Below are 24,465 nucleotides of genomic sequence, written 5' to 3' on the forward strand. Positions count from 1 at the left end.
GGTAATTTTGTTAGCTTTCAAATGATATCAAAAAGATTTAAATAAGTTTCTTACCTAAATTTGGGAAAATATTGCAATAGGTCGAAGGACAAATGGACGAAAACTAATCTACAGGAATAGCTAATTTTGGTTTTCGTCCACCCCAGTGCTTGCTCATGACGTCATGGACGAAAACACAACAACGTTTAAAGCTGTTTTTTGTTTTCGTCCACATCTTTTAAACGGTTTTTATGGGTTTATCACTGTTAAAAAGTGGACGTAAACTAAAATGTTTAATGTAATAGCAATAAAGATCATATTGGAAGAAAAAACATTGTATTTTGTAGGTCCATTGAAGTAAAATGATTATTAAAAATATTAACTAGGTGTCAGGGTTTCCGTCCACGTGGACGAAAACCAAAATCTTGCAAAATTGTTATGCTAGTATTAGTCCACTCAATTATCTAAGATTTCTATACAAAAACTTTAATAAACCCATAAAATAGTGTTTATTATGCTAATAATTATAGGTCTACCAGAATCTCATGGCAAACAAAAATATTGGAAAAGTGTGTTTTTCATATGGCAATTGTCTATGGGTTAATTGTCACCTGTCAAAGAAAATTATGACATCTGTCAGCCGCTGCAAAAATTTTGTAATCTCTTCTTGACTATTTGTTATTTTTGTGAAAAAGTCGAAAAAGCTCAAGCAAGTCATATTGTGTTCAATGTGAACTGTAAAATAAGGCATAATTCAAAGTCAATCTTTGATTTTAAGCGCGTCGTCGAGTTGACAGTAAGTTGGACTGAAATGTTTTGATACATTTAGTTTATTACCCAACTACGTCACACACAAGGAGGGCTATGTTTTTTATATTATTCTTAATAGCTGCTTTATCGGGGTTTTCAGGTATATCTCACAAATTGGTGCAGAGGAATGGTCAAAATGTTATGACCATGTAAAGAAAATTGAAAAAGATTTCATCTCTTTATCTTGATCATCTATTGAAGAACAAGAAATTGCAAGTGGAGTTCTTAGAATCGATTTCTAGTTCTGAATGAAGTGATAAGTTAAAAGTATGATGCATAATAAAATTAGTTACTTAAAGTAATAATACGATTTATTTATTTTTCAAGACATTTTCCTATGTTAAAAACCCGATGTATAACAACATTCTTCATACACATACCTACCTAAAATGTATATTCTTACTTCATGTTCATTAATACTAAAGTCATAAAAGTAAAAAATTAAACAGTATCAAGATCGTTTATTCCAATTTCCCCAGTATTGCTCTCAACAAAGTTTATTTTCCCTATTTGCCATGAGATTCTGGTACACCTATAGACATACATGCCAAAAACATTACGTAGAGTAGCTAAAACAGTAATTAAACATACCATGAAAGTTCCCTACCGGCACGTTTTTTTTCTAACTTGACGACGTTTTCCATTCACCTGTGTGCAGCAGCAACTTCCGTAGATTTTTTTGGAGTTATTACTTGTCAAATTACATTTTCATGCAGGCAGAACTGTTACTTAGATATTATAGATTGTAACAAGTCCAAACTTGCACGGAAAGTTAGGTTTGTATTCTAATTTTCCGTATTTGTTTGTGGCAAGTCGGTCAAATGGACGAAAACAGGAGCTGGACGGAAAACCGGCGCAATTACCCTACCTTACCAAAAGCTAATGCTTTTTTTTGTTTAGAGAATAATTAATAGGGGCAAACTGGAAGGTCTTTGAAAAAGAAACTGCTGGTAAAAATATCTTTAAAAATACGAAACCTAAGCGTTTAATCTTTGAAAATAGAGACGAAGTTTTATTTAGACAATACGAAGCTGAATGCCTATACTTAATCATTCTTGTCGTGGAAATATTAGAAATCGAGTGAAGGTTTGTATTGACTTGTCCCTTTTTTCTTTGTACAAATATCAATGTAATCGCTATTTTGAGGAATGAACATCGTGTTGTCCTCGGGGAATCGAACATTATCGAACAGTCGTGCAACGCCCTCACACGCCCACTGCTCATGTTTCAACATTTTGACGGAATATTTCACACTATTTCCATTATAATAAAGTCTTTTCTCAACATGTTATTAAATCAAATTTTCTATGAAGCACTCTATTTAAAAATCACAGCTAACGACAGAGACTACAGAGTATCATTTTTTTATCGTCTAGTTCAAATAATAATATTTTAAGGGTAAAGTTATTAATTTGAAATATTTTTTGTTTTATTTTGAATGTAAGCTGTATTTACCTATAAAGACACATCTTTTGGTCTTGTCATCATTGCATGCATTACTTGTTTATGTAAAGTTGTGTTGTTGGTAGATCTTTATCAATAAATAAATAAATAAATAATAAAACATTATAATGCTTATTTGTACGATTAGATACAAAAATACAGTAGTTAGTAATTTCTAATTACCAATAATCTAGGGACAACTTTCCTTAAAATTCTTTCATCCCTGAATATTCAGTAGATTTTCAATTAACTGTAAATTTTCAATTAAAGGCCCGTGAAAGTCAATTATGTTTCGTCTCAGCCTCGCTATATACAAAATTTCGTGAACTGGCGTTTTGACAGGTCATAAAAAGTATGTCAATTGGTTGGTGGCAGAGAGCAGAAATAACAGGAGTAGCAGCGCGCGTTTATTTCCATACAAAAAAATTTCGCCATTTCCTGAGGGGGACGAGGTAATGACATTTGTGTAACAGCTGATGGCGCTGAGACACTATCGATATTTTTGTCGATGAGAATCATTGCTCTATGGTTCATAGTATATGGCTCGTTAAAAAAAATGATATGAATTAATTTATTATCCTATGGGAGATTCAACATTTCAGATCTCTATTTAAAGGAAAATACGCAAAAGTTTGGCATTTCTTCCCTAGCACGAATACGAATTGTGAAAGTTAAGAGTTATATGAAAAAAACTAAAAAGTCATTTATATAGGCTCTTAAAAAGCACTTTTACACGTCCCAGTATTAACCCTACCACCATTACCCTACACTACCCATGAAATAGGTACCTAATATTCTTATATACCAAACATGACCCACGGCCACACTCCCTTGGCAAAGGGGATCGACTATCAGCCTTAGGCCCGGTTTCCACCAAAGCAGAGCGGTACGGAGACGAGAGATGTACGACGAAGCTGGCAGGCTATTTCCACCAAAGCGGAGCGGAGAAGAGCGCAGCGGTGCTGAGACGAGAGGAGATGCGTGAGCTGTGCGTAGCTGTTAGCTGTCAGTCTATTGCTATCTATGAAATACCGCACTGCTCCGCACAACTCCACACCGCTCCGCTCTTCTCCGCACCGCAAGGCAGCGTCAAATTCTATAGAAAATCAAGTGCACCTGATTCTTCTCCTCTTGATTCATTTCCATCGAAGCGGAGGGGAGTGAAGATGTGCAAATAAGGGAATCTGATTGGATTCAAAAAACTTCTCTGCTCCACTCCGCCTTAGTGTAAACCGGGCCTTAGAGGATGAACAGGAGGTGGCATTTTGAGCATTCATGCTCTTTCAATATTCTTTATTACTTTAGCGTATGTGAAGGTACATAGAAGGTTAGTTCAATGTCGAAATTCAACTTTCAAAGATGGTACGGAACTCTGTTTTAATTTTCTTTTGTATTTATGTAAAACGTTAAAGATTTCCTGGCCTGGACTTGGTATTACATGGATCTCACAACTATTTACCGTAGAACAACTGAGTTGCGAGACTTGGTTTTTTTGACAAGTATTGTTTTTGATGGGATACCATTTGTTGGCCCCACTCCAACTGTTGGACATAATAATGGATAAATAACTTAATGTATTTAAAATGTAAGTAGATAAGTATATTAATTAATAATATTTTTTGTTTGTGTGAGTGCCCATCATCCCTTAAATGGGTGCTAAGTTTAATGGTCAGTCCTGAATTTTTTTATAACAACATAAAATATATTTTTGTCCGTATTAATAACGGCAACAGGTAGACGATTACAATACTCACTTTGATGTCATCTAAATAAATGAAAATAAAATAAATAGCTATTAAAGGGACTCTCCCATAGGTACTCGTACAACAACAAAATTGTCGTGACGGTTTTCTTTGATAAATTGGGGTGTTTTGCATCGACTGTTTTATTTATATGAAATATCACTTTAAATGTATTTTTTATTTTTTTCATAAAACTTGATACAGTTTTAACTTCAACTTGAATGTATCGTTTGGTATGGTATTTATTTAAACTATATTGCACTTAAGTATAAAACTAAAGTTCATTCAGTGTTCTCGTCAAACATTTTGTTACATCTACGCATAGTACGCACGCATACAATAAAACTAGATAATATTGTCGTATTATAAACAAAGGATTAGCCGGGTAAAAATATTTGGGCGGAAAAATCTATTGTTATCGGATAAAGATAACATTATTCATCCTATTATGAAATAGAAAGTGTGGTAATTAAGGGTGGCCCATTACAAAAGGGGTACTCACTAATCCATTGATGATTGTGTTGTTTTGAATCACGTGTTATTTTCACCTGGTGACCGTAATTAGCACGGGTACCTACTTGGTGATAAGATTTTTGGGTATAAATGACAGATGGATTTCAAAGGACATCATTCGCAAGTCAACCTCTGTAGTGTACACTTCAGTTGCAGTTATCGTTGCCGTAGTCGAATTCGTAGCAGCGGTGCCTTTTAACCATCCAACCTACATCGTGCCTGCTGAATACCGCAGCGAAGTGAGACCACTTGAAGCTTACGAAGCTCTTCCATACTACCAATATGCGTAAGTTACCTGTTTATTTTTTTTTTGTTTTATATTTCCGTACTATTACTAGTTTATTATTATATTATTATTATTGTATTACTCGGTGTTTATTATATTACTCGGTATTACTATAGTACCGAGAAATACTTATTAGTAAAGTACTTAGTACTTATTGGTAAAATTAAATTCTTTTTGTGCTATTATTCCCGGTTATTTTTTATTAGTAGTTCTTTTACTTATTTTTTTTTCTATTTGCAGCTATTCCAACGGACATGCCGATGAAGACATACATTATAAATACGTCAACCCCGGCGACTCGTCTGGCCGGGATTATAGCCGTACACCAAGACCTAATGTAAGTATTGTTTATGTTTCTAATATTTAATTTTATGGTAGATTAAAAACTTTTTGTGATTTTACAACTTGTAAATGATGTAATGATAATGTTTTTCAAACTTGAAGTAATTGAAATTAATTTGTTCAATGTTATCTCTATTTTACAGGGAAATCTTGACGCGATTGCTTCGAAGGTTGCGGCTGTTGTATAGATTGAGATATTTAATGGACGACTCGTTCTACTCGGATTTATTAACGCCATACGAGTAGGCTTCTGTCTGAGTCTCCACCAAGCACTGCTCCCTCGTCCTCGAGAAGCCCTTCGACAGACAGCTCCGATCACATATCCCCTGCCTCGACGAAATGGAAGACCTCTTCAGGCGGGCTCATGATAAATGATATAACGAAATGCAATTTTGTAATATTGAGATGGTGCGAGTTGAAGGTGCTATTTATTTGTAATAGTATTAAGTTATTTTAAGAATAAATGGTGTAAATAATATTTTTGTATTTTTCTCGCTATCTTTAATTATGTAGTGCAACCCGTAATCATTTTGAAATAGATAGAAGACTAAAGTAAATGTGATAAATTGAAAATTATTAATAATCGCCGGTTATTATGAATAATTCCCGACAGTCGAGGTAAAAGTAATAAATGAATTTACATTTATCAGTGATTATTAATAATGTATTAATACTAACAAATATCATAAAAGAGAACACCTATTGGCAGTATCAAATTGTTTGCATAGAATTTCGATTATATTGTTATAAGTACACTATCCTTAAAATATTACACAATTAGGAATTTTTGCTTTCCAGTCATTCCAGTGGCAACACTTCTAGAAATTTAGTTTTTTGCAAATTTAGTGTATTAATTAATGTGAAATAAATAAAATAATATTTACCGATGGAATGTAATGTTGTCCTTTTCAAGATTTGATGTTTCAGATCTCTTCTTACAATTAAAAACACTGCAATTCACCATTTTTATCGCAGCACGTTACTCTTCAATAGTGACATTTGGAATATGTCATTGGTGGCGCTGCAACTAGTTTTTATAAACTGAGTGAACCACTGGTCTACTTACATTGCTAGAGGGGATTGCCTGTCAGTTCCACTCCTGTTATTTCTGCTCTCTGGTTGGTGGTGCCAACTATCTACCTAATTTAATTATGACAATTAACTGCCTATTACTTTTATGTGTTTTTTGTATATTGACTTATTCCAGCTGTAATAAAACAATGCCCTGGTGTAATTTCGTTGAATAACGTATTTTAAGGCTTTTGAATAAACACTGAAAGTGAGATAAATTGTTGATAATTTTATTATTAACAACAATTCATCTCATTTTCACACTCTCTCAGACGGCTGGAAATTATTATTAATTTCCAGAACGTCTGTCTATTTTCACGTTTAAAATTAGGTTTAACACAACGTGAATCCACAATTTACCGTTTGCGTTCGTTCAAGAATGCAATGGTGGCAGTGTTGATAGAAACAGCTGGGAATCTAACTGGCATTTTAACTTATTTTCAATGTCTACCAGAGGACAAATGACTTAATTTAGTAATTATTTAGACTAATGAGGAAATTATTTAAAAAAAAAAACAAATTTTATTAGCGATACGTGTATGTACATAAACTTACAGACTAATACCTTGCATGTAAGTCAAAAGTCAAATGTATTCCCAGAAAAGGATCGCTATTTGAATGTACGAGCATGTAATGTTAGGTAAGAAGTATGGGCACAACAAAACCTTATAGTTCGAGCGTGTTCGGCTAAAGAAGCCAATTTCGCGAAAACGTGTTTAACGACGCGGGGTGTTTGACAGTTGGGGGCAAACATGATACGCTTCGCATAGTAATGAGAAAGCGGAGGAAACCTGCTCGATTTTTATGGAATAATTTGGCAGATACTCGTAAAAATGCAGTTAACTTAGTTATTTCAGTAAAAATATTTTGAAGTTAATTTAGTTTCTTCTCAAAGATGAGATAGAATAATATTGGGAACACTACAGAATTTTATAGGTACACAATTTCAGCATAGACCCTTAGCTAATGAAAATAAAGATTTTTTTTATTAAACTCGAACTTTTATTATTTGCATTCTTTACATTCATTATCAACATCACAAACTAGCTAACAGACTTACTTAAATTAGGTATCTTTAAGTAAAATTTCAGTTCCACAGAACTTCTGAAAGTGGATTCTATTAAACTTTAACGTTATGCCCACATACAACAGGGTACAATGCCCACATACAAAATGAAATAAATGTCGTAAAAATAAAATCCAACGAAATAAATAAGTTTAACAAAGTGTATTTTCCGGTTACGATTATGAATTCATATTCAATTGAACACATCCCTCGTGCCTTGTGTTCGCTGTGACTTATGAGCAAGCAATCCTACGCCCTTCGGCAACAGGCCTTTTGTTTTGTACCTACTTGTGTAATTTACATCCTTTCAGCCAATGCTGCTACTAGACTGTAAAGAAAAAGCGTCTTTTATAAAATCTTCAATATCTTCAAAAGTGCCTGACCCAGCTTTATGAACTGAATACTAAATTAATTGAAGCTGAATTATTTTTAATAATTGTAAAAAAATGCGTAGTTTCTCTAACTAAGTAGCATTAGGTACTTTTAAAGATATGGAAGATTTTCTAACCGACCCCTTTTCTTTGCGGTCCAGTGTAAAGTCCATGTACCTATGTTAAGCTTTTCAGTCCATAATATTATGATGTTATTTCCCGGTTGCAATTATTATATTCATTTCCAATGGAACGCAGACCTCATACGGTTTGGGAGCCATGACTTACGAGCAAGCAATTCTGCGCCCTACGGCTAAATTCCCTTGTTTTGTACCTGTATTTATCCTCAGCTATTGCCGCTACTTTATGCTATACTTGCTATACTGTTCAGCCCATAATATGTTAGTATTTCCCGTATGGAACGTACCTCACACCGTACTCACACAGTTTGGGAGCCATGACTTGCGAGCAAGCAATTCTGCGCCCTACGGCTAAACGTCCTTTGTTTTGTACCCGTATTTATTCTGTCTGAGGCAATGCCACTACAATATGTTACATTCTGAGTCATAATACGTGAGAGTTTGAGCTTCTTTAGGGAGTGTAATGCATCACATTTGAATACATATTGAATAACATAAAATATGTTACGTACGTAGTAGAACGCAATACTCCAAGCTACGCATATAAAAACAAATGTTATAAGGAGTTAAAAAAAACTTCGTAGGTTGTCTGCAAGATAAAGAATTGGCCTGAGTACTTAGCACCTCCTTATTTTAGCCATGAATATAACAATAAAGATGTTTTCAACCGACTTCAAAAAGGGAGGAGGTTCTCAATTCGACCCGTATGTTTTTTTTTTTTCTATGTTTGTTACGCGATAACTCCGCCAATTATGAACCGATTTGAACAAATCTTTTTTCGGCGTATAGGTAATACCTCAAGGGTGGTCCCATTTAAATTTAATAAGAGAAAAAACAACCCCCAAGGGTGGAAAATTGGGGATGAACTTTTTTATACGCAATATTTTTAATTTTTAGTTTTTTTTTGTGTTCACGCATTTGAAGTCGGTTTTATTTTTTTTAAAAGTTAATTATTTTCAATGGAGTTTGACAGCCTTTCAGGCTGAGTTCCTTATCTTACTTTAACTTTGACAAACGTCGAAAGTCTGTCAAATTCCATACAAAAGATTCCGGTTATCGTCATAGTTACTGTTAAAGTTAGCTGGTGCAACTCAGCCTAAGTCATTGAATTTTTAAAGCGAGTTTATCTTAACTTACGCCGCTTCACTGCCCCCGCGTAGTTCTTAAATAACCATTAATATGATTTCTCTCTCAATTTGATCTTCGATTAAATATTTTTAGTATCTTAAAATCTGTTAAAAACTTTGGAGATAGCTCATAAGTACTAAAATATTGCTGAGTGGTTTTTACGAGCAAAAAAATATCTTGAGTATCCCCGAGCAAGTCACGCTTGGGCAATAACTGTATTTTTATTAATGGGATCTAAGAAAGATCAAGACGTTAAATCGTGGATAATCTCTCGGGCGTTGTATAAAGATTATCTTGAAGGCAATCTTTGATCAAGCTGCTCTTTTAGTGCTCTACGTCTTATTTATATAACGAAAACAATACTGTGCTAAGATAGAAACGGGAAATATCAGCCGTGACCTGACCTAAGGGAATTGGGTCTTTTTTTTTTTTTTAATCTTTATTTATTTGGAGGCTTTTGTCTATTAAGACACGACAGCCCCATCGAACCTTAAACTAAATTTACAATTTAATGGATGTCACGCCAGCGGGACAGGGGAATCAATTATAGAAAAATATATCTGCCAAATGTTTAGCGGCTTCAGATGTTGGTTCAGCTAAAATTGTTATGAATACACCTATGTCATAATTATTCAGACTATATTTTTGCATAAATAACTCCCTTTCCCTTTGAAATTTGACACATTCTAAGAGAATATGGTGGACATCCTCCAAGGAGCCACACACATCACAATTAGGTGAGGATACCTTCTTCATAAGGTATGCAAATTTATTAGACGGATAATGACCGGATCGTAATCTATGGAGCAATACAATATATTTCCTATTTATTTTAAAATTTAAAAACCATGGAATTCGAGGAGGCTGACATTGAATTGTCCTAAACCATATACCTTTTTCAGTACTTCTTTTGTCAAAATATTCTTTGAATTTTAGAAAGCAAATGCTTTTATATTTTGGAAGTAGTTCAGAGTAAAATGGAAGAATCGAATGATATGAACCGGAAGATGATGCCAATTTTGCTAACTTATCGGCCTCCTCGTTACCATTAAGGCCAATATGAGATGGAACCCATTGCAATCTCAGCGCTATATTATCCAATTTCTGTATAGTATTTAGCACGTCATAGGCTATCGGAACACCTCTGCTGTAACCAGAAGCGCACCGAGCCAAGTGTTGTAGGGCGCTTTTGCTGTCTGAAAGTATTACACATTTAGTAATTCCCTGTCTTTCTATATAGTTAAGTGCTTCTGAGATAGCAATGAGTTCCACCGTCATTATGCAAACTCTTTCCGCAATTTTGTACATGCCAGATATTTTCCTATTAGAATCATAATATGCCGCTCCTATACCACTATCACTCTTTGATCCATCAGTAAACAATTTATGCCAATCAGCATATTTAACATGCAATTCTTTGATTACTTCGTATTTTATGGTGTGTTCCTGGTTACGCTTTGATCCTTTAATGCAATCTAAATTGAGCTGTATTATATCGCTTATTGGAATACTGGTTACCCAAGTATCAAGTTTGAACATTTCAATAGGATCTGAACTGTGTATATTACATTCCTTACAGTCATTATACACAGACCAAAGCAACGGTTTCTTATCTCTCTGCCAATAGCTATCATTATTCGAGTCACATAATTCCATCAATAGTTTAACTGTCAAGTTATCCAGGATAGACATACTTTTAATACAATACTTATAGGCAAGATATAGTCTCCTAATGAACAAAGGCGTTATACATATCTCAGTTTCCATTACATGGATTGGCGTACTTCTTACAAATCCACCTATAATTCTCAAGGCTTGGTTTTGGATACGATCTAATTTATCGAGATTTGTTTTTGCTGCATTTCCATATAGAAAACATCCAAAGTCAAGCCGACTTCTAATTAATGAAATATATAATCGGCGAACATGTTTAGGATGCATGCCCCAGCCCGATCCCGAGAGTAATTTCAATATATTTAAAAATTTTGAGGTCTTTTGAGCCACTTCGTTCACATGTTTGCCCCACCGAAGCGAATTGTCCAACCAAATTCCCAAATATTTAATCGTGTTTTCAGTTGCCAATGACTTATCACCAATATTAATCCTTACTTTTTTCCTTCTAAAACCTCTACTAAATAGGCATAATTTTGATTTGTTTGCAGATAACTGAAGACCAATACTGTCTAATAAGTTTATCATAATGTCAATCGCTGATTGTAGTTCAACCTCGCATTTATTTATATCTTTGTGACTAATGTAAAGAACGTAATCATCAGCATACTGAGATATATTAACGTTACCAATCTGATGACATATATTAAAAGTGGCTATGTTAAACAATAAAGGAGAGATTGGATCGCCTTGTGCCAGTCCTTTATTAGTATGTCTTATTTCAGAAGGAACTCCTTCTTTATCCCCCTTAATCATTAAATGTCTATCACTCAAAAATGACCATAGATAACAACAAATAGTTTTTCCAACTTTTAAGTCGTCCAAAATTCCTACAACTTTCTCCACTAACACGTTATTGTATGCATTTTCTATGTCCAGAAAACAGGCTGCTGTTGGACAGTTCTTAGAAAATCCTATTTGAATATATGTTACTACTCTAGTTAAACAATCTAAACATGATTGTGCTCTTCTAAAACCACATGTATAATTTGATAGAATTTTGCTTTTTTCTATATACCACTCAAGTCTTTTAGCTATCATCGTTCGTTCGTTCGTTCGTTTCAGCCAAATGACGTCCACTGCTGGACAAAGGCCTCCTCCAAGGCTTTCCACAATGCACGGTCCTGCGCTGCCCGCATCCAGGCTCTTCCCGCGACCTTTACGAGATCGTCGGTCCACCTAGTAGGAGGCCTGCCCACGCTACGTCTTCCAGCCCGTGGTCGCCACTCGAGAACTTTTCTGCCCCAACGGCCATCGTCTCTACGAGCTATGTGCCCCGCCCACTGCCACTTGGTTTTAGCAATTCTGCGAGCTATGTCGTAGCTATCATAATGTGAAATAATTTGCATAAACAGGAAATAAGGGATATAGGTCTCAGTTTAATGTCGGAATTAGTCTCGTTCCCTGTTTTTGGTATAGGTACTATTAATATCGATCGCCATTGATGCGGAATAACACTAAGCCTAAAAATTGCATTATATAAGTTTAACAAAAATTGTTTACCTGAGAGAGGCAAGTTGAAGACCATGGAATATGTAATGCCATCAATACCTGGGGACGTATCAACTTTTTTCAGTAAGCACACCATTTCATTCATTGTAAAGGGAGCTTCAAGTTTGAAATTAGTCGATTTAAGGTCAGGACAACAACCTGCCACTGTGTCTGGTGCAAGAGAATGAAGTAAATCTTTTATTTTATTTTCTGGGGCTGAAAATTTTGTTTGACGATAGCCTTTATACCATCGCATTTTTCTCCACATATCGTTAACAGATGAACATTCATTTATTTCAGAACAAAACTTTCTCCAGCTGACTTTTTTGGCTTGCTCTATTTCTTTTCTAGCAGTTGCAACACTTTCTTCAAATAGCTGTAAGTTATCTGGGGTGGGATTTCTCCTAAATCTTTTTAACGCTAATCTACGTTCAGCTACGACTCTAGAAATAGAAGAACTCCAATATTCTTTTGGTTTAAAATTTTTGGCTGGATTCCTACTTATTTTTATATTTGGGATATTTTTGTTGGCAGATCGATTCATTTGATCCAATAAAAGATCATAATATTCTTGAATGTTATCACTACTACAGTCTAAGCTATCAAAATTAAAAAAGGAGTTTAATAGATCCTGTTTATAAGCCACCCAATCAGCTTTCTTAAAATTACGTCTATTACTAAAATCGTTAGAGTTGTCGTCTACAGAAATTTTGATAAACAGGTGGTCACTACCTAAATTTTCATTCATTATTTGCCACCTAAAATGTATAGCAACATCGGAGGATACAAATGACACATCAGGGGATGACTTTTGTAAGTTACCGTTAACTAGTTTCACTCTTGTAGCTTGCCCATTATTAAGCGATATAAAACTGTGTTCTAATGATGAGTCAAACAACTGAAAACCTCTTTGATTATTTTTGTACGACCAGTTTGAATGGTGACCGTTAAAGTCACCTGCAATTAATGCTTTTGTGCTAGCTAAACTAAAAATCTTATCCCAATCTGTCTGACTTGTATGCACAGAGGATGGGCAATAAACAGAAATAATGTTTTCAATATACTCACAATTACAGATCCTAACGTGTATTGCTTCAATACCTGGGTTGATACCACCTATGGAACAAACCTGTGAACTCAGTGACTTATGAATAATGATAGCTACGCCTCCATAAGAATCATTTCTGTCTTTACGGTATACATTGTAGCCACGAATACGAAGTAACTCATCCTCATCCAACCATGTCTCACTAATTAATGCTATATGAATTTTTTCTTGACATAGCAGTGTATCAAAGTCCACCAACTTAGGCCGCAAACTTTGTGAGTTCCATTGCACAATATTAATATTATGTACTTTTTTCATTAAAACACTTAAAAAAACGTTCAACTAAATCTCCACCAGCTAAAAATTTTAAGGCAAATAGTTTCAGTTCTTCAAATATCACTTTAAAGGACAAAAAAAACTTCTCTTCCAAGGTTTCTCTGGATATAATGATATTCCTCAATTTTAAAATTAAACCCAAAAAGTCAAACTTCTCTTTCTTTTCTCTGGACGAATCTACTGTATTTCTCTCTTCATTATTTTCCCGGTCCTCACTTTCTGTTTCCATATCTTCACATTCAGTTATGATATCTTGCTGCCTATTTTGTCTATTTTTAGATTTTTTATTTCTCTTTTTCTTCGATGTACTTTTTTTTTCTGTACTAACACATTCTTCTCTTTCTTCTTCGCATTCCTTAGATAGACTTCAGCAGAAATACATATTTCTGCTGAAGTCTTAACTACGCTACTGTATGTTCTTTGTATTGGCAAACTATAGTCATTGTCTGATGTCGATAGGAATGATGATGGTAATCCCTTTTTTCCTTGTGTTGATATTTCTTGTTCTCTTTCTTTCTTCTTCTTATCTTTCAAGAAAAGTTCCAACGCTTTTTTGTAAGTAATATTGTTATTACTCATTATGTAACGAATTTCTTTCTCCTTGAGAAAGAAAGGACATATTTTACTCAATGCCATATGCGCTCCTTTACAATTTGGACATTTATATGTCATTGTTTCGCAGTTGTTATGACTTTCACCGCACTTTGGACATATAATTCTATTTAGAGAGCAAAATTTCTTCACATGTCCAAATTTCCAGCAATTTGAGCATTGCGTCACAGGGAATACAAACTTTTCGACATCAAATTTGCACCCAAAAGCGTCTACACTTGGTGGGATCGTTTTGCTTTTGAAACCCAACCGGACAGTCTCGCAGTCTTCCCATTTGTCATTATAATTCACACGTTTCATTCTCTTCACCGATATGATATCACAGGGTGCACTTAGAACTTCCATAAGTTCTTTTTCGCTCATATCTAGATCTACTCCTCTTATAATGCCATAAGATAAGTTGCTCTCATCTGTTAGTTGTGATCTTATATCCATTTCAGCAATTTTTTTGTTTATCAGAAGGTTTTCAGCTTGTTTTCTATCATTGAAGGTTATAAATGTCTTGAATGAACTTTTGTATTTGATTTTGCATATGTTGGTAATACCTTCACCTTTCAATAGTCTTGCTAAACCCATTTGTTTAGGTAAAACTTGAGTTGAAAATAAACAAACTTCATATTTATTTTCTTCTATTCCACTCAAATCATCCTGTATTTCCAAAATCGTGTTAGTTGAATTTCCAGACATGTGTTTTGGCCTTTTCGGTTTTTTACACACAGTTATAAAACCCTCTTCACTGCTTCCGTCACTTTCTCGAGGTCTTTTATCATATTTCTCATTTTGAATTGCATGTAATTCTCGTTCACATTCCTTCAAAGCTTCGTCAGTATCACTTTTATCTTCGTCACATAAAACGTTCTCCTCCTCCATTATAAAATAAAAGGAGGGTAGTTGATAAAAAGTACACTACTATTTGGTGAGAATTACTGCTACGTGCGTCCGTCACCGCGTCCCGCGCGCAACTGGAATTGGGTCTTATACATCGCACAGCAGTTGGTATCGGTTACGTCATAGCCAGCATCAAATGTAGTTTACAACGAGAGTGCTCAAAATATCTGTTACACATTTATAGACAGTTAAATGGAATTTTTGCAATGTTTTTGACTTAAAAAGTCCTTTACATAGGTATTCTCTTTTTACCCGACTACGCCAGAAGGAGGGTTATGTTTTTTAGTGTAGATCATTCTTATGACTACGAATTTTAATTGTAAAATGTGTGCACATTAAACAAGTAACTTAGATACTATGATACGGATTTTTCCTTTTTGGATGTTCAAATGAACAGAGTTGATTCTGTACTTTTTATTGTATAGGAGGACCTAATTCCTAAACTCAAAAACAACAATTTTAAGTTTTTTTTCCCAAATTTCGATCGATTTCAATCTCGATCTTCGATCGAAAGTCTTATGTTTATACGCTACTATACTTACCATCACGAACAGAACTACCTTGGAAACTATCATTAGAAACTCCTGTCTAGTTCTGTAATGCTCATGTCTTACTCAATTACACAATATTGTTTTAGATATTCCGTTAATTGGAGGGAAGCCTGAATTTACATAATATCACTAACTTGCATTTCAAGCCTGAATAATTCAGAGCAGAGTAATTTCTTGCCGTCTGTGAAAACACAATTTGGTACAGTCAGCAGCGTCAGACAAACGTTTTAATTGCAAAATAACATCTAATATAACACAAGATGCAACAGTGTTTAGCTGGGTGAAGCTTCGGCCAAACCAACGCGTGCAGCCTGCGTGCGCGATGGTGATCACTGCACGTGCAAAAGTAGTTCACACTGCCGCGATCGTGTTCCAGACGTTTACTATGAAAAATATCCTTCATTTTAAAATCAGAAACATCAAAATCGCAAGCGCGATCTGACTTGCAGACGCTGCATAGATCGCCGCAATCAATGACAGGACGCGTTGATGTGAACTCATCGCTACGAATACAAATTATTCATACACGACGTTTGATCGCCATCGCCATCGCGCACGCAGGCTGCACGCGTTGATTTGGTCGAACCTTTGTTGTATGTGCATGGCGTATGCGAATTTGCACCGCAATATGCAAGGTAACCTAAGGTAACTGAATCAGGATGCGTTCTTCATGTTCGAGTAAGCTTGGCTCCTTTCGTGACGGAACGTTTCATATATTTGTTTGTATTGAATAAGGAGTAATACTTATCTAAGACAGTCGGGAAACAAAATAACGTTTTGCGTTCCAACCCAACCATACAATTAAGAAAAAGTCGTCATCATCATCATCATCATCAACAGCCCGTTACAGTACACTGCTGGACAATAAACCAGCCCCATGATAGCAACCTTACCCTCTTATTTCAGAAAGGTATTAAAGATAATTACAAGACACATTAACAATGTCGCCTATCATTTATAAAACCCATAAATAAAATGTACTCGTAATAGCATGCCTTACGCTATTTGAAATGTGGTAAAAGTAGATATACCGGCCTTTATGTGATTCGTCCAATTCACGCAGTCGTATTTTCTTAACAGAATTTTATGGTCCACTTTTTATGACGTCATAAAGTTGGCTGTCTAATGAATCCGTACCCCATTAGGTTTGGAAAATCTAAGTTTATAGGTATATATGTTAGACGTCGAAGTTAATTCGAGGACTTTTTTATTTTGGCTATCTAAGTATCTAAAATAGAGTACATATTTCATTTATTATAATAAAATGTTCTGATAATAAGAACGACAATGTAGACTCTTTAGACAAGTAGAGAAATAGAAATAATATAAAACTTTTCTAATTAGAGGCATCTTACTCGTTACCTAGATAGGTATCTAAATTGTTATTTATCTTCTTAACTACATTCTGTCAGTCCCATATCAGGATTAACAAGCGAAAATGTATTCGTATCGTCAGAACAAACAGTGCGATAACAATTTGACGTAAACGAAACTAATTTTACAAACATACTAGGTACCTAGTGGATATTTAAATACATACTAGCTCAATTTGACACGCAAATGAAATCAAATTGACGATGTCAAAAAGTTAACAGACACGTTATTCAGAAAAATTCTCTTTTTCCTGATTTCTCGAATTTTCTATGACATGTATTGTACTATTGTTATAATGAAGGTTCGTATCTAACTGGGTTATTTTACTTCATAAAATATAATTAAGAGGTTAGTAACGCTCTCTAAATGACAGATGCTTACAGTTGGACAGACAGTCAGTTTAACTGATAACTGACGTATCCAAAAACTGAACCTGCGTGTGGAATATTAAGTTAAAACTCATTTTTTACTTCAAAAACTTTGCCTAAGAAAGAAATATCTTAGTGTGAAATGTAGACCCTAGACTAGAAGTCTGACTCCCACGCGTAAGCTGAAAAGCATAGTTAATTTTAAAATTAAAATATAAAATACTACGATACCTAACTTTTATAGAGGTCGGTAGTAAAATTTTAACTCAAATCTATTAACATCCATTGAAGAGCTAAAAGCCAACACTGAATATTGAATAGGGACATTACCGGATATTAAAAAGAAAAGGGTACCCTTTTCCAAAGCCGTTACGGCCCTTTTATCTATTCAGACTCTATCTTAATATAATTTAACACAGTCATGATGTTCTTAAAAACGTTTTAGATACTTACTTTTCTTTATTGTTTGCAAATGAACTTGTTTAAGACTTGCGGACTTAAAAGGATCTTCATGCCGATAACTTCTACCTTGTTCTATTAATATTTCTTTGCTTGCTACTGTATTCTCATTTCAATTGAGTTCTTATGAAAGCTTATGGCTCAAAATAAGTTTCCATTTTGGTATTCAGATAGATGTTTGCGGAAGAGTAAAATATTGCTGTATGGAAATAGATTTTGATGTCAAATTCCCTAGAAAGTTGTTTGATAAAATATTTTTAATAAAACTGGTTTAATAAAATATTCCTTTACTCTTAGATCGCTTTCTAAATTACAATGAAGCATTGTTCACCAATGGGGATGATGACAAAATTGCAAATGGTTGCAATTAGTAAGTAAGTATTAAACATGTAATTTACTGGTAATACTTGTTTTAGCTTTTAAAACGAGTTTATTATACAATTAATTTGCCTTTAAAATTAAATGCTACAGTTTTCAAATGTAACTAAGGTAGGTACTTTAATTCCAAAAGTGATCAAAGTTTATGAAGCAATTAATTGTAAGATTAAACTGTCAAATAATTTAAAATTCAATCATCACTTTGAGTTTGTACTGAATTTTGAGCATCATTTTCTACTACGATCTTGTGTCAAATGCGTGTTTAATCATGCTGCTACGGATAGGCTGTACAGTATTGCTTATTATATCTTAAAATAAAATACCATCTGGAAATATAATAGCTCTATATTTTGGTACCCAAACAAGCGAAATTGAACATATTCGCTAATTTACAAGACATTTTATTTCGCGAGGTAAAAGCAGCTGAAAATAGCTGAAGGGTAATGTGAAAGTGTTTAATTTCAATTAAGATCGTGTAATTGCACTATGGCTTCGTAAACAGATGTCTACAACAATTTTCTCAGCTAACTGGGAGAAGCAGGATATATGTTATCTGCCTTACTCAGATCTGTATGGCTATGTGATTAAATTGTCACACACAACTCAAATACAACACTCAACTGGTTTTAATAATTTTAGTATATTTAATTATGAAAATGTATGTAGATATTACCTAATAACGAATTTTATTCACCATCATCATCATTATTAGGTCATTTAATCACTACACAAACTGAAACTACACGCTGGCCAGACGGGTTTATTTATTTATTTATTTTTCTTTATTAAGGAAACAAACAGCATGAGTTTATACATGTGAACTTAAAAAATATAAACAGTACAGTAGCCTTATCAGTTTCCACAGATAAACTTTACAAGTTAATCGAAGGGTTGTGGACTGATTTTCGCGTAATTGTCCTTTAGCCTTTTACGACATCCAGGGTTAGTCGCCTTTTTACGACAATCACGGGAACAGTGGGCGTGGTCCTATTCTACTCTGCTGGAATCACACAGTCACGAATGGAAATAATATTGTTTTTGAAGTAAAAATGCTTAGAAATCGTTTCCATTGAGACATGAAAAGCTTTGTCCATCAAAGTACTTACCCGTGTTGTTGTTGCCAAAGAAAGCTATCATATATTTTTTCAAGCCTCAAAAAGTACTTGTGGCTTCTTTATTCGTATCCAAAAATAAACTAAGCATTTTCAGAAGTCTTACTATAGAGTTATTTTATTTATAATTTATCAAATTATTGGGTCGTATATAAAACTTTCAGCTGAGATTTTTAAACGGCCAAGAAAATCTGTAATATTTTTTTCAAACAGACTTGCTACTCTTTATTGCTTTAAGTATACAAATGTGTTAGATAATGTATTACCTATTGTATTGACTTCACACTATTGTTTTAAGTTGTAAGGCAACTTGTCACGCAAATTGCTGTCATCATTCCATTAAAGTACTTTTAGCTTATTATGTAAAATTAATTATCTTAGGTACACACACTATTACTTCTGCTATACACAGATTAAAATGTATTCAACTTTACATTTTTGACTATACGTGAACAAGTTCAGTGCACTAGAGTTACCTATGCATCCGTAAGTAAGTATACAAAGCCCGACTACTTATTTCATAGCTACTTTTATTACTAAAAATAGTTATGTATCTAAAAGTCACTGCGTTTAGGAGCTGAATTCCTAACATAGCTGCTGAAAAGCAGCGAATTTTTGTGAGCTTAAAGCTCGGTATTTATGGTATTAAGCCGGCGAACTAACCTCAGAGGACTACAATGTACGCTATAGCCATCCGGGAAATATATGACACTTTTAAAGCTTCAATACATTAAAGTAATGCATTTTTTGTGGTTATCGCAACAAAAAGGAAATTGTAATGTATGAAACATGAGCTTTGCAGAAAGCTCATAACATTAAAATGATCTTTTTAAATCTCCCAGTGGAATTTTGTATTGCTATTTAAATTTGTAGACTTTGTTTTGTTATTCAAAGCAATTAGAAGTGTATTCTACAGATAGAGTCAAAAAAATAATAAATATATTTGTTGTTGATCACTTTCAAGTTTCATTTTGCTATCGGAATATAAGTACCTACGAGTATCAATTAACATCTTAAAACACAAAATACGGACAAGATGAAATTAATACGATGTAATTTACTTTCGTATTATATTACGTCTACTAATGACTAATTATTCTACGCATAGATCATTTTTGTGACATCATGTAACAATATCCCGCAGTATAAATGTTAAAAGTGGCCAAGTTTGGCAAAAATAAAAAATATAACTGCATAAAATAATTCAGGTGTAAATACATTTCAAGAGCCAGTTTGACGTTTATTGAATTGGAATTATTTCTCAGTTGATTTTTCAATTAAGTAAAATGGAAATAATCGATTTTACATGTCACCTAAGTAATTATTGTTAAAAGTTATGAATATAAAAATATAATCATCTACCTTTTCATAGCAAAACATCTAGCTAGCCTACTATTTTATGTGTAAAAATACACTATTTGGGCGCGAATTTGGCTTGTCACACTGCCGTGTACCTAGTAGTTATCACGTGACCCTTAATTATTGTCTGGGGCGACTTTCCTAACATTGTTAACGGCCGACACATACGTCCCTCTAGTTACTTTATGAGCCCGCCTTTTACTTGTTCTCTCTTTTAGTGATGATGTAACAGACAACAATACCTATGTACTACGAGATACTATGAACTGTACTTAATGGTCGTAACGTAAAGAACTAAATACCTACGATATCACTCATGAATTACTTACACTATCTTTTTGGAGCCTCTTTAAATCTAACACAAGAAATGTTGATTTTACGAGATGATTTTAACGATTTTAGCCCAAATTATAATATTATTAATAATGTATTAGATTAGTCTCTTGATAAGTTTTTCTAAAACTCTTAGGCTGAGTTGCACCACTTATCTCTGACCGTCACTTTAACGATAACCGGTGTTTTTGTATGGAGTTTCACAGGTTTTTGACTTTTAACCCAGCCTCAATGACTTATAGGTAGAGTTATTTAACCGTATTTACTTCTGCACTGAGCTATCGAGCTGTCGAATATCTCACTATCGCTTCCATAATTTCTAGTTTTGATAACTCATACATAGCAAAGTAAGACCTTCTTTCCCAAAGGTCACGTGACGTTCTTTGATTTTACACTGCTTTTGTAATCATGCCTAGTTTACTCTCGTGCGATTTGAATATCAAAGCTCTTCAAAGTTATGAAACTGACAGACAAACGGGCGGAGGGCGCGATGAAACTGTAATTAGAACTCAGGATTGCTACAATTATTAAGTACATCTCTGGAATATAAATAGGTTTTCGGGGCTTAAAAAGTTAAATGGAGTTTTTGAAAAATATACCACAGAGACACACAGTATAAAGTTTGAAATAAATCCTTTGATTTATAACAGCACGTGCTAGATATTAATGTTGCAGTCATAACTCCAGTTAAAACTAGGGTTGGCTGAGTTTTATGTGTATAGTTTTGGCGATACAAAAAATATATTGTTGTCGGCCGTTTGGTGTAGTGGTTCGAAACGGACAACTATTCCGGAGGTAGCGGGTTCGATTCCCGCACAGTACAAACATTTGTGTGCATGAACATATTTGTTTGTATTGGACTGGGTGTTTTCTATGTATAATAAGTATGTATTTACAAAAAAAAAAGTATTTAAGTATGTTTATATCCGTTGTCTAGTACCCATAGTACAAGCTTTGCTTAGTTTGGGACTAGAAGCGCAGTGTAAAATGGCCAAGGATATTTATATTTATTATTATTTATATGGACCACAAAATGACGAATACGCTATATACTATACGTTATACTTCTGTTTTGTTTAAGAGCTGTCGACTGTTAGTTTACAAATTAAGGATTTTTAACCAACTATTTGAATCAGTAAAAGTGTTGACTAACATTTAAGTGTTATAAAATCTAAAGTACATTAAACAACAGACAAGAGAAAATTTGATGGGAGCTTTTAAAATTCCGGAATGACGCAAATACGGGTGCCAAATAGAATTTGACGGTAAACACTTTTATTTTTATCGCGAAGGAAATTCTATTGCTTTCTGTATTACAAAAGGGTAATTGTGAACAATTTTTAAATGAAAAATAGTCCATTTAAATTAAATCAATAATATCCTATCGTTATAGAATGAGATTGAAGAGATGTTATCAAAGAGGATGGGAAGGTATTCTTAGGTTACAAATATTTTTCTCATCTATTGCGCGCTCATCTATTGTGTTGTGTACACACGTGTGACGTAAGAGAATAACCGTCCCACGACCATGTGTCGAGATCCACGGTTAGTATCTATCGGCCGAAGGCGGACCAGTCCTTGAATCTATTATAAGATTTTATTAAAATTATGAAAACAATACACTGTTCCAATTTTAAAATTCCTCGTCCCGCACACGCATTTTACGCTGTAATGCCAACGCCTTTTCAATCTCAATTAATCAAACAGGCGTCGCTCGGACAGCACAAATGTTAAATCACGGTCACTTTCTGATCGGTTGTCATTTGTTACAGATTGTGACGGCCACGTGACGATGGCTTGACGTCGGGATGATGTTGACCCCGCTCCAGCGCCGATGACAACGCTCAGCACAGCGAGCGTGGACCGCGAGCATGGCGAACGCGACCGACGCGTACTGCGTGCCCGGAGCCACGGACTTCAACAAGGCCTACAGCCGCCTGCACGGATACATAGCCCTCGTCATCTGCATCGTCGGCTCTGCCACCAACTCCATAAACATAGCAGTGCTCAGCCGGCGCGAGATGACCAGCTCTACCAACTCCATACTCACGGGACTGGCAGTCGCCGACCTTCTCGTCATGCTCGAATATATACCTTACGCTCTCCACATGAATATCAAAATCGGACCTCAAGTCAACAAAAACACTTACGCGTGGGCAATCTTCGTTTACTTCCATTCCATATTCAGTCAAACGTTTCACACGATCTCGATCTGGCTGGCCGTCACGTTAGCGGTGTGGCGGTACGTGGCCATCGCATATCCGCAGAGAAACAGAACTTGGTGCAATAAAAAGAATACGACTTTAGCGATTGTGAGTGCGTATGTGATATGCCCGTTTTTGTGTCTTCCTTTTTATTTCGCGATGACTATAGTGCCGAGTGAAGTGACGCCGCTGAATAATTCGGAATTCGCGGAGGACCTATCGCTGCCGCATAATCGGACCGTATACGTGCTAGAAATGTCTAAGAACGTGGAGCTGGTTACGGCAATTATGTGGATATACAGTGTTATATTAAAACTAGTCCCGAGCATAGCTCTATCTATATTAAGTACGTGTTTAATATCAAAATTAACGACGACGGAGAGGAAGAGGCAGAAGTTGCTAAAGCGTTCAACAGTTGGGCCGAATGAGGTGAGTATTTTTGGTCTGTTTTATGTAGAAAGTAAAGAAGCGGGAATTTTATAAAGAATTTGCGGGTTCCAGAAATTTTTCAATAAAGAATAATAGCACGGTCTTACGGTTGAATACACGCCGCACCGTTTCTATCTCTTTGGCAACAAGTTTCCATTCTCAAAGTTTGAGACCGTGTTTGAGTTTTGAACATTATTACCGAGAAGAACAAACGCTGCCGATTTTAATAAAATTCTCGGTAAAAAAATAACAGAAAAAAATCTCGATTAAAAATAAACGGTTTGGTATTCCGCTGAACATAAATTTTAATTTTAAAACTTTTCATTTACTTATTTTCCTTTAAATGTAGGAGATACTTATTGTGTATTGCTTGTAATTTATTTCATGGTTATTGGTTAGTACTAAAGCAAATGCCTGGTTAAGTACTGCAAATTATCTATGATTGGAAATTTTCTGAATCCCTCCCAGACGATTGGACGTTGGCGGAGGTCGTGAACTTTAGTTTTAATCAATTGAGAGTATTTAAAGATATCCAGCAAAAAATGTCATCTTTGTAAATAGACTAAAGACAAAACAATATTTATTATATTTCATGTTAACATGGTGTTTAACTGGTCCATTTTGTAGAATGTCTGTGTAAGGGCGCCGAGTACTTTCACAGAAAATGCACCGACACGAAGGCATATTAAGCGAAATACAGTGGTTTCTTCTGTACTGGTAATAGAAGCGATTTTGCTACAAAAATGGGTATCTGATGTGCTCGCGACTGTACTTAATGGTCGCAAAATACAGTTTCGAGGACCTATTACAACGTCCATTTCAAAAGCACTAAAAGAAAAGAAAGAGAGAAATACATCGTGTAACAATGTCATTCTTGTCTACCGTGCACAATAAAGTAGCATGAAGTTTACGATTGAACTTTCATTCAATCTGTCTTTTTGTCCTTAAGTTGCAATCATAC

At 34.7% G+C, this 24,465-nt stretch overlaps 1 protein-coding gene across 1 annotated transcript in view; it reads left to right on the top strand.

Moving 5' to 3' along the window:
• The window catches only part of NGR-A13 (neuropeptide receptor A13), a gene marked incomplete at its 3' end in the record, with an annotated part of 38,343 nt that extends 14,839 nt beyond the window's left edge, over positions 1 to 23,504 (top strand). Inside the window, exon 2 of the mRNA XM_028304952.1 lies at positions 22,644 to 23,504. Coding sequence (XP_028160753.1) covers positions 22,743 to 23,504 — 762 coding nt within the window. The remainder of the gene's footprint in view (positions 1 to 22,643) is intronic.
• Between the last annotated feature and the right edge of the window lie 961 nt (positions 23,505 to 24,465).

The sequence above is a fragment of the Ostrinia furnacalis genome, unplaced genomic scaffold (assembly GCF_004193835.3).
Source record: "Ostrinia furnacalis isolate ACB-3 unplaced genomic scaffold, ASM419383v2 OfSCF1611, whole genome shotgun sequence".
Classification (NCBI taxonomy): Eukaryota; Metazoa; Arthropoda; class Insecta; order Lepidoptera; family Crambidae; genus Ostrinia; species Ostrinia furnacalis.